A 12,268-nucleotide genomic window follows, 5' to 3' on the forward strand; every position below is an offset into this window, starting at 1 on the left:
GAGTAATGTTATATGAACGTGGTTTTAATTAGCTGAGGGTGATAACCTTGCTTGCCCTTCCAAGTTTATTGCCTTTCTTGGCTGGTGAATGGGGAATACTGTTTGTTTTCTTTTTCTAATAAATGTATATCTCATATTTCATTATAATAATTCGTAATTATTGGGATTCTAGAGATTTCTAACTTCCCGGAACTGTCACAAAAGACTGACTGTGTATTTAAATCAACTGGTGAACTATGGAAACACCCATGCTGTCTGACTTCACTGCTGTTAAGCAAGGTAATTAGTAATATGGGTGGTTGAGCGAATTTGCTGCTTTTTTGTTGTTGTTGGTGTAATTGAATGGAGCTTCCAGAATTTCTTCTCTATGCTCCAGGATCTTTTTTCTGTTTTATCATCAACCTAGAAAAACCAAAAAAAAAAAAAAAAAAAAATCTTCACAGTCATGCTTTGTTGACTGATTAATCTACTACACACAAACTAACAATTAGTCTAATACCCTGTCAAAAATCATAAAATATCAATTAAATCAATTATATATACAATAATTAAAATAGTCAAAAATTCGGAAAGTGCACAAATCCAAAAAAATTTTCGACTAACAAAATCATGGCACTTCCTACATAAAGAGGGATGTCCTACCGTCCTTAGGAAATCCCTCATTGTAGTGGCGTCAAAAATTACCAAAAAATAATTTAAAAAATAACAACAATCAATACACTTTTATCATATATATAAAAAAAAAAATTACCAAATTTCAAATATAATTTAATTCGACAGACTGACAACTTGCTTTCATTAACAAACATATATAAAAACAAGTGGTAAATCCAATACCAACAAAAAAATAAAACTTAAATATATACCCCCAGCAAATAAAAAGTAAACTAGATTATATATATTTTGACTATTCAACCATAAAAAAATAAAATAATACAAAATCCACTAAATCAATCATACTTACACATTTTTATAATTACAATATTGATTTACAATTATTTAACAGGGGAGGAAGAACCGGACATTTTTACAATACAATTCATGCATTGCCATACACCCACATATATACACTATTCATTATTTTACAAAACATCAATTAGGCCAGTATCCTTTACATATTGTCCTAAATACCTAACTGTCTCCCTTTGTTTATCCTTTGCAACCTTTCCTAACAGTTCTTTTATTCTGAACTGAATACCACTCTTTAGTATTTGTTCCTTTAGTCGTGACCTTGCAGTCTCGTACTTTTTGCATTCCATAATTATATGTTGTAAATTTTCCTCCACTCCACAGACATTGCAGTCAGATGAGTCTGTCATATTCCATCTTTTCAGCATGTTTTTCGTCCTTGCATGCCCAGTCCTCATTCTGAATATTATGTCTGCAACTCTTTTTTCTGGATGCTTCATTTCATGATTAATGTATCTGTATTCAGTGATTTCTAGGTACATGTTCAGTGATCTTTTCCTGAATTCTTCCAGTTCAACTTCTTTTAGCTTCTCATCTATCTTTATTGTGGTTTGGATATGAGGTAAAGGTGTATTTTCCATTGTTTCTTTCTTAGTAGCATCCTTAGCCATTTGGTCTGCTCTTTCATTTCCTGATACACCTACATGGGCTGGGATCCATATCAATGAGACACAGCTTCCTGTCTCCTCAATCATTCTTATATTTTGGACAATATCCCTTGCCATTGTTGGGGCTTGCTCGTGGGCTACTTTGAGGTACTTTAGGCAAGATAAGGAGTCTGTACATACTAGGTATTTTCCTTCTTTTCCCTCTCTGACTATTTCTTTTATTGCTGTATCAATAGCAAATAGCTCGGCCATATAAATACTTGTGTGGTCCGACAGCCTATACTGGGTTACTAGTTTTTTATAATCATCCCATATACCACAGCCAGTGCGACTTCCTATTTTGGACCCATCTGTAAAAAATTTCCTGTAGTCTCTGTAGTTTTCCAGTTCACTCAGTGCAAATTGCAGCAGGGACTGCTCAGACATTCTTGATTTTTGTCCTATTTCTTCGTGGATTTTCCATGAAATATTTCTTTCTAGTCCTTCAATTTTGTTTTTCTTGTCAGTTGGAATTGTGAGAGGTGACATGTTTGTTGGATAGTCCTTCATAAGTTTGACTAGAGATGGTGTGTTGTGAATTTCAAATCTGTAATCCATAAGGTATGGGTCCATAATGATCTCATTTTTGATAATGTCTTCTTGTTCAGTTCCCCTCTTCTTTAATAAATATTTTGCCATAAGTATTTTTCTCCTTGTGGGTAGTGAAGTCGTTGATGTTTCAATATGTAAAGCTGGGATTGGTGTTGATTTTAATGCATTTGTTGTCCTTCTTAGTGTCTCATTCCATTTTGCATTTAATTTTGCAAGGATTGTTTTCTTAGCAGATGCATATACCAGAGATGCATAATCAATTTTTCCAAGGATTATTGCCTTAGAAAACTGCATTAAAACATCCCTTGGGACTTTATACTTTTTGTTACATATTGCATTAATAAGCATTTTTCGTCTGTCTACAGCTGTTATGAGTTCTTCTATATGTTTTTCCCAGGTCAGCTGACTATCAAGGAGAACTCCAAGGTAGCGGAAACTCTCTGTGCATCTAATTTTCAATCCATTCAGGAATATATCTGGGTCTGGTTCTTTTTTCACTGGTGAACATCATCATTGTTGTTTTCTCTTCTGAAAGGATAATTTCTTTCTCAGCTGCCCACTGTTCTATGAAATTTGCTGCTTTTTGGGCATATGTCTGAATTTCTTCTCTTTGTTGGCCTTCAACTGTAACAGCCAAGTTATCTGCATATAGATATATTTTGACTCTTTGGAGGTTATCTGCATTGAGATCACTTATGTATAGTGCAAATAACAAGGCACTGGGGACTCCTCCTTGGGGGATCCCACTTTCCAGATTCCTTATAGTTGACAATGTCCTTTTTATCCTTACTGAAAAAGTTCTACTGGTTATCCATTCCTGAAGCCACATACTGTACCTTCTATCTACTTTTAGTTCTTGAATTTTTTCCTTAGGTTTTTCAATATTTACTTTATCAAATGCTGCTTTAGCATCAAAAAAATTCCACAAGTGTGTCTTTTTTTCAAGAAGCCTTTTTTTACATGATGCTCAAGCCTTATTAGGGTGTCAGTGGTACTCCGGCCTTCATAGAATCCACACTGTTCAATTTGAATATTGCCTTTCAGAGCCTTTATAGTCTTTGCTTTTATTGCCCTTTCAAGTAATTTAGCAAGGCATGATAGTAGAGAGATTGGCCTGTAAGAAGCAGGGTCTTTAGGATCTTTTCCAGGTTTTAGGATTGGATGGATAATAGCATGTTTCCATATTTGTGGTACAACTCCTTCATTTAAGGATTTGTTAAATAGTTCTAAGATTATTTGCATGGTCTCAATGGGAAGAGCTTTTAACATATTATTGTGGACTCTGTCATTTCCTGTTGCACCTGACTTTAGCTCAGATACTGCTCTTTGGATATCCCTTAATTTAAGCAAAGGTTCTTTTTCATTGTTATTCCAGTGCTTGTAATTGTCTGGAGTAGTTTTATTGAGGTTATTGGTGCCTTGTCTTCTGCTTCTTTTAGATGTATTTTCAAATTGATCAGCTAAGATCTCTACTTTTTCTGCATCTTCAAAGGCTTGTTGTCTACCCATTTGGAGAAGCTTTGGTTCACCCACATATGTCTCTCTTTTTATGTATTTCTTAAAATTCCTCCACAAGCATCTTGCAGGAATGTTTCCTCTGAATTTTTCATGAGTTTCCAAATCCAAGCTTTATATCTCTCCTCTTTGACAGTTAGTCTGAGCTGGGCTGTCACTTTATTTATCTCAGCTTTTAGTCTGCTCGCAGAAATGTTTATATTTCCAGAGTTCCAACTTTTTTTCAGTTGATTTCTTAGGTCTCTTCTCTTTTTTTTTATTGCTTCACATTTGGCTGTCCATCCTGGGGTAGAATTATAAGTCTTCTTTTTCAATCCTTGGCTACCTTTTATAGCTAGGTGTTTTTTCCCAGCTTCTATCATCTTTTCTGTGACTTCTTTTATAGCGTCTTCAGTAGGTAGTGTTTTTAGGTTGGGTAAATTAAGTTTTGATATTTCTTCTTTCCATTTAGCAATTCTCTTGTGAGAAAATGACCATTTTTCTCTTGTTTCACAGGCAGAAGGCTGTGGTCCAAACTCCGTGTCAGTGAAAATGATGAAGTGGTCAGAGTCAAAATCACCTTTTGAATAGACAGTCAGGTCAGCAGCTAGCTCAGAAGATATAATAGTCAAGTCTAGCGTTGTTGTTTTCCCAGTTGTCTTATTTAGTCTAGTTGCAAGGTTTTTAGGTGTAGCAAGAGCTATCCGTTCATCTGGATCAATCAGTATCTCTATTAATTCTTTAGCTTTACCATCTTCAGTGTGACTGTCATTCCATAGAGTGTGATGAAGATTAAAATCTCCTATTATTATCTTTGGGTGTTCTGTTTCTTTAAGTATCTTTCTAAACTGAGATTTGCTGAAATTTCCTGTTCTATTATTATAATAATTAACTATGTTAATTGCCTTGTCTTTAGTATTTGTTACCTTAACCACTCCAAATTCAGGAGATCCATCTGTAACTAATTTTTTTTTCCTCTGCAGTATATCTGTCACTCACCAGTGTTAAAAGACCACCTCCTTTTCCTGATTTTCTGTCCCATCTAAATGACTGGTATCCTTGGTAATGAGCTTTATCAGCAGCTGTGTGGAATGTTTCCTGAACACACACTACATCAGGTTTTTCTCTTACAAGGACATTTTTTAATTCTATTCTTTTTGATTGTGAGAGACAGTTGGCATTAATCTGCATAATCCTCATGATCTTCTTGATTTTGTTTTTGGAAGCATGGTGGGTGGGGACTCTGAACTTGTCTTTCTTTTTGAGTTGAAGACTTGATTTTCCATGGCCTCATCTGAGTCATGTTCTTCACTATTCTCTTCAGTTTCAGATTCTTCTTTTATTTCTTGCATCTTCTTTTTTATTTCTTTCAACTTCTTTTTGTTTGCTGTGGTTGTTGGAATGATCATAATTAAGCTTGTAACAATATTACTTAGTTTGGTAATCAATTCATTTTGTTTCTCTACCATTTTTGAAAGAGTTGCTAGTGCTTGTTTATTTATACCATTTTCTTGTGTGTCAGAGGGGAATGAATTTTTAGACACTAACTGTGGGAAGGCATTTTCATCTTGGAAATTTGGTGGCAGTTGCAGTTGTGTACTAGCATTTTTTTTTTCTTGCTTCATGCACTGCAGGTCTTCAAGGATTGCTTTTTTAAGTATAAGAGCCCTTTCTTGTCTTATTAGGCATTCTTTTGAGTTTGCTGTATGGTTCTTACCACAGTTTATGCATTTTGTTGTGCCCATGTCTCCACTGCTGGTGGAGTCCTTGTTGCTATGAGCTCCTGCACAAATCATGCATCTCTCTTTTCCTCTACATTCTAGAGCACGGTGTCCAAACCTCTGACATCTAAAGCATTGTTCTGGTTGTGGCAGATACTGAGATACATGTTTTCTGATACCCCAGACTACAATACTTGTGGGAAATTCTTGATCAGCTTTGTAAGTAATGATCACACCAAAAGTGTTTCTCTCATCACTTGGTTTGCCCATTAGGCGTATCTCTGATACAGATTCATTTTCAAGTAGTTCTTGCTTTGTTTCTTCATAGCTTGCAACTTCTTTATCCATAAACATCACTCCTATTCTTTTTGCAATTTTGTTTTTAAACATTGTATCTTTGTCACCCTTTTCAAATACAATCAAATCTTCATTGAACTTTATTTCTTTCATCTCAAGAATCTTTTGTGCATACAATTCATTTTTTACATGAATCACTATGGAGCCTCCTGGCCCTGATCTGTTCATAACCTCACCATAGCCCTCTTTTATACCACTTGCCTTTAGCAGAATACTGAGCTTCTTTGCCACATATCCTTTTGCTGCTTCAGGGACCTTTCCAGTTTGCTTTGGGCTATTTGACCCACTTCCACCTTTAGTCAGATGCCCTAATATATACAATTCGTTTTGATTTCCATCTGTTACTCCCTTTTGACCTCTGGCCATGTCAGATTTTGAGCTGGGGTTATCCCCCATTCCTTGATATGTTGTCCTACCTAGTCCTAGCCTACTACCTTAATTTTTACTAACAACAAATTACACACAGCTATTCTACGAGATAATATAATCAAAACGCCACCAAACCTTAACCAAATTACTGATTATTATGTTAGTAATTTTCTAAAATTCCTTCCTCTAATTTCCAAAAACAAATTCAAACATCCGTCCGTTTTCTTCCTCCATTTTGCTGCTTTTTTTCAAACGTTACAAAACTTCACCATCACCTACACATTTTTGCTACTCTAGCCTGGTGAATAAATTTAACAAGCTATGACACCTAACTATTATAATTTTTTTTTATTGCAACGATTTTCATTACCTTTGGACAATTTGATAAATTGTTGCCATCAAATTAAGCATTTAATCCTTTTTTTTTAATTTTGGGTTGTAAACTTATTTTTACTGTACCATAAACTGTGGTATGCTCAGAAGTGACAGAAATTTCAGAAGCAATTAAAAAACATAAAATTTGAAAGTAGGTCTATCACCTTACCTTCTGTCAAACTTTCCTATTTTCTCTTTATCAAGCTTGTGCCTTTCAATAGTCACGCTTTCCCCAAACTCTCCCAGTTTCTCTATGGAGTTCAAACTCCCCCTATGCAAGGAGAGTTTGTTTTAGTTTAAAGACATTTTGTACTTTTGTCATAAAATTACTGCTTTTTTTCAAATAAAATAAGCAATAAAGACAAACTCACTTCTCCCACCTGGGCTTTTGGGGCATGGTTTTAGATCAATAAAGGATTAGATCTTGGGATTTTGATTCCCCAACCTTTCAGCTATCTTTTCACAAGAATTTATGCTTTGTGGCTCAAAATGGCAGAAAACAGTACTTTACTGTGGCAAGGTCTCTTTTAATAGTTTAAAAAGGGGACATGGAAAAAAGTTTTTCACTGGGCAGTTTTATAGAAAATGCACTTTAAAAATTTTGCATACTAATTGCTGAGGTTTGTTCTTTACTTGGTCGTAGGCTCCTTGAAATGTTAAAGAGGATATCACACAGTTTGTGGTAACACTGTAAGTAATGACCATCTCTGCCTAATAGTAACCGAAACATAAACACAGAATTTTGATTACAATTGATATATCAAAAGAACCATCTTTTTATGTTCATAGTTATTATGTTATTGGTACTTAAGGTTATATGAGACTTGATTCATTTTTTTCTGGGAACTGGAATAGTTCATTTTATCAGCTCTTAATTGCTGAAAACCACTTTATCTCTCACAATGAAAGTGTATTTTACCTCTCACAAAAATGTTGTTGAAATGTTAAAGAGGATATCACACAGTTTGTGGTAACACTGTAAGTAATGACCATCTCTGCCTAATAGTAACCGAAACATAAACACAGAATTTTGATTACATTTGATATATCAAAAGAACCATCTTTTTATGTTCATAGTTATTATGTTATTGGTACTTAAGGTTATATGAGATTTGATTCATTTTTTTCTGGGAACTGGAATAGTTCATTTTATCAGCTCTTAATTGCTGAAAACCACTTTATCTCTCACAATGAAAGTGTATTTTACCTCTCACAAAAATGTTGTTGAAATGTTAAAGAGGATATCACACAGTTTGTGGTAACACTGTTAGTAATGACTATCTCTGCCTAATAGTAACCGAAACATACACAGAATTTTGATTACAATTGATATATCAAAAGAACCATCTTTTTATGTTTATAGTTATTATGTTATTGGTACATAAGGTTATATGAGACTTGATTCATTTTTTTCTGGGAACTAGAATAGTTCATTTTATCAGCTCTTAATTGCTGAAAACCACTTTATCTCTCACAATGAAAGTGTATTTTACCTCTCACAAAATGTCTCACAAAATGTTTTACCTCTCACAAAAATGTTGTTGAAATGTTAAAGAGGATATCACACAGTTTGTGGTAACACTGTAAGTAATGACCATCTCTGCCTAATAGTAACCGAAACATAAACACAGAATTTTGATTACAATTGTATATCAAAAGAACCATCTTTTTATGTTTATAGTTATTATGTTATTGGTACATAAGGTTATATGAGACTTGATTCATTTTTTTCTGGGAACTAGAATAGTTCATTTTTTCAGTTTTTTAATTGCTGAAAACCACTTTATCTCTCACAATGAAAGTGTATTTCTCACATTTGTGATAGTACCAAAAGAGAGAAAGTCATGTCTTACCTACCATATGCTACCTAAAATGTTTACCTTCCAGACCTTTGGAAAATATACCAAGACATTTGGAAAATATAAAGTAAACATTTCTTTAGAGGATTTGACAAAACAGAGCTTGATAATAAACCAGAGACTAGCTGCCAATATACATCCTTAATTCCTTTTACCACTCTTTACAAACTTTTAGATGTAGTGTCAAGTTCTTTAAAACGTTTTATTGTGTAACAAAAATACAAAAAAAATACAGAAATAACTCTTATCAACCCATTTAAAAGAAACTACGGTATAGTACATGTATATTGCAGTTTATTTTTTTTAGGACAAACAAGCGCTAAAGTAAATTGGCTTAACGTACCCAATAAAGAATTTAAACTGTTATAAAAAAAATGCCTTATTGGCTTTTTTAAATTAAGTACCGAGGTAAGACTCTATCTTTTTGGGTGAGTCAGCCTTTTCACAACCCTTTTCATCCTTTTCACAACCCTTTTCACTATCCATTTTTAAGCTGCTAAACAAATTTAATTGTCCTAAGATACATTCCTTCCGTGTTTACTTATCCTTTATCAGGCCGTTATTGGAATATGCATGTCCGGTATGGCATTCGCAACTTTCAAATGAACTTAGTGACAAAATCGAGTCGGTCCAAAAGCGTTCGCTCAGGATCATTTACAAAGAAGGCAAAATTCCATACTCCTTCCTCCTTAAAGCTGCACGCATTACCACCTTAAAAGAAAGGAGGGAAAAATTTGCCTACTTTTCGCTAAATCAGTCATTTCCAATCCCCGTACTGAGGACTTACTCCCTGATTTTCACAATCCCATTAGACTCCGACTCCCCCGGTCAGCCTCCTTAGCAATCCCAACTTACTCTCCGATCCATGCTGTTACAGAAAGGTTTCGTAAAAGTTTTATACCTTTTATTCTGGAACACCTTAATAATAATTCGTGATTATGTACTTGCCAAATTCCCCTTTTCCTCTATTGCCGTTTTTATTCTTTTTTGATTTAATGCAATGTTTTTGTAATTTAATTGTTAAGTTTACTGATTTGCCCTTTATCTTTGATGATTTGGTTTTTTAATTCCTTTTAATTTTAAGTGTTTGACTTAATGTATTGTTTTGAATTTTTTTTTCTTAGCTTTTACTGACATATAAAGCGAATTCGGCTCTATGAAGAGCTTGTGATAGTCTTTTGAAAATAAATATTATCTTATCTAGAATGGCTGCAACTTTTGTAATTATTATATTGTTTACATATAGTATTTGCTATTGGGAAGTATATGTACATTTTCAGGAGAGGGATTTTCTGGGGATGTATTTTCGATGGGGAGAGTTTCTCATTGGGATGGTAGTTTTATTAAGTGTTCTTTCCAGGGTAAATTTTACACAAGGGGAGTTAGCCTAAACTTGTCTAACTAAATTTTGCCTAAACTAATTTATTTTATTTGTCTTAATTTGCCGGGACCCCATTTTACATGTGTAGATTCTATGAGGCATTGTCTAAGGAGAATTTTCAGCAGAGTCGGGATTTTTTAGGAGGGGCTGGGGGATTTTCCAAGAGAGAAATTTTTCATGATATAATTGTTGGAGAAAAAATTCTCCTCCGGTAAATTTTCCGCCGTTGAAACCTTCTGTTTTTTCACTTCCATTTCCACTACGATGAGCTTACGCCATGATCTTAAAAAATTACAATATAAATAGAAAAAGTCTTTTCAAATGAAAGTAGGGTAAGAAACCTTATTCGGGTGGAATCGTCCGCAAGAAATATTCTAGGGAGAATTCTCAGAAAGGATAGAATTGTCCGGGGGTAATTTCTCTGGGGGGTGGGAATTAACATGAGAAGATCTTTCTATGCAGGAATTTTTTATGGAGAGAAGGTGGATCTCTTTTGATTTTTTTTGAATAATGGTAAAAAAAAAGATCTACTAAAAGTAAGGATGAGCATTCAAACTTAAAAGGAATTAAATAATTTCGCATATAATGGGGTTGTGCCCGCGTCAATTTTACTCACTTTACGCCAGAATTCGATATTTTGTCCCAATTTTTAATTAATGATTCCTGAAACATAAGTAATGTTTAATTAGAATCAGAACATCAGAATAGAATTATAAGTACTAAAAAGCTTTAGCAAGAAAAGGGGAGTGTTTAGTAGGGAACTGTCCCTCTCATATACGGAATCATTTCTGTTCGCTTAAAGTTTTAATGTAGCTAGTTATTTTCTGCTGAAAAAAACTTTTTTATTTAATATTGTCTTAGACGTTTATCAGGTAAACTATTCAATGGTAGTTTATTAAAGGAGTCCAGCTCCTTAAAAAAATCTTGCTCTAAGATAAATGTAACAAATTAGCCGAGGGCAAAAACTTTTAAATTGACTCTTTCTTTGCATTTTACAGTTTTTAAATACTAAGATGAGGAATTCACCTTTAAGCATTCATGAAAAGCCACATAAAAATTGTGGGCCATTCTGAGTATTTTATGACTGTCAAACTCGTTTTGTTGTGAGCGTTTTTATTTGATTTTTACTGAAAATTACTGAGAATTTTTACTGAAAATTTTACTGAATTTTACTGAGCATTCATGAAAAACCACATAAAAATTGTGGGCCATTCTGAGTGTTTTATGACTGACCAACTCGTTTTGTTGTGAGCGTTTTTATTTGATTTTTACTGAAAATTTTACTGAATTTTACTGAGCATTCATGAAAAACCACACAAAAATTGTGGGCCATTCTGAGTGTTTTATGAGTGACCAACTCGTTTTGTTGTGAGCATTTTTATTTGATTTTTACTCTAATTTTAGAAGCTGAGGACATATTATCAAATGATGAAAATAATTTTGGAAATTTACATCCTATGCTACTAATGCAAAACAAATCAAATTTTACTGCTGTTTCACCTGGCATCTCTGGAGATTGTCAAAATAATGCTGGCTATATTAAACTGGAGTCGAACACCGACGGGGACAATGGTAGGCCTCAGATATCCTTATATTCTATATCTAATGTATGTCCAAAATGAAAAGTTGTATCTTAAACTTCCATTGAAAATGTGTCGGAGCGTTAATTATTGCGTCTGAATGGTCTGATTACATTTGACACAAATTTTAGTTAATAATCATCCCTGATAGTTTTGATGATCAGGGATAAAATGTTGTATCTCAATTAAAATCTTGAATAAGACTATAAACTCAATTTTATTTGGAACCTTTCTCTGGCTTTGGGAACTTGAAAGAACTCGTTTACAATTTTTCAAATATGACACACTGTCTGTTATTTCTGGCGCAAAACTCGGGCTTTTTTTTACTTTATTTTATCTTTTATTTATTTTTTTTTTATCTTTTTTTTTTTTACTATGCACAATAGACATAATTTGTCTTAATAATATAACAGAGCAAAAGTCTGTAGTTTCCATCATTTCCGTCAAAAAAAAAAACATTTAATTTTACTTTTGGCAAAATTGCCGCTAAAGTAACAGAATGATTTGTATGGGGTTCAAGCCACGAGGTTGATTTCAGAATCAAATAAAAATGGGGCCTTTCAGTAAATTTAAAAATTTTAAAAATTTAAATTCTTTTAAAAATTCGAAAGCAGAGTGCACCCAACAAAAGTGTCTGATATTTTTTATTAGTTCTCAAAGGGTTATTGGGCTTATGTGGCCCAAGAAGCTCCTTAGGCTTCTTGGGCTTATGCGGCCCAAATATCAGCGACTGATATTTTTTATTAGTTCTCAAAGGCTTCTTGGGCTTATGCGGCCCAAATATCAGCGACTGATATTTTTTATTAGTTCTCAAAGGCTTCTTGGGCTTATGCGGCCCAAATATCAGCGACTGATGTTTTTTATTAGTTCTCAAAGGCTTCTTGGGCTTATGTGGCCCAAGAAGCTCCTTAGGCTTCTTGGGCTTTTGCGGCCCAAATATCAGCGACTGATATTTTTTATTAGT

The 12,268-nt window shown here is 33.9% G+C and overlaps 1 protein-coding gene across 1 annotated transcript in view; it reads left to right on the forward strand.

Moving 5' to 3' along the window:
- Positions 1-12,268, forward strand: part of LOC136034102 (zinc finger protein 665-like) — a 62,482-nt gene that overhangs the window by 35,920 nt on the left and 14,294 nt on the right. The window contains exon 5 of the mRNA XM_065715232.1: positions 11,129-11,296. Within this exon, the coding sequence (XP_065571304.1) occupies positions 11,129-11,296 (168 nt within the window). The remainder of the gene's footprint in view (positions 1-11,128; positions 11,297-12,268) is intronic.

The sequence above is a fragment of the Artemia franciscana genome, chromosome 12 (genome assembly GCF_032884065.1).
Source record: "Artemia franciscana chromosome 12, ASM3288406v1, whole genome shotgun sequence".
NCBI classification, from domain to species: domain Eukaryota; kingdom Metazoa; phylum Arthropoda; class Branchiopoda; order Anostraca; family Artemiidae; genus Artemia; species Artemia franciscana.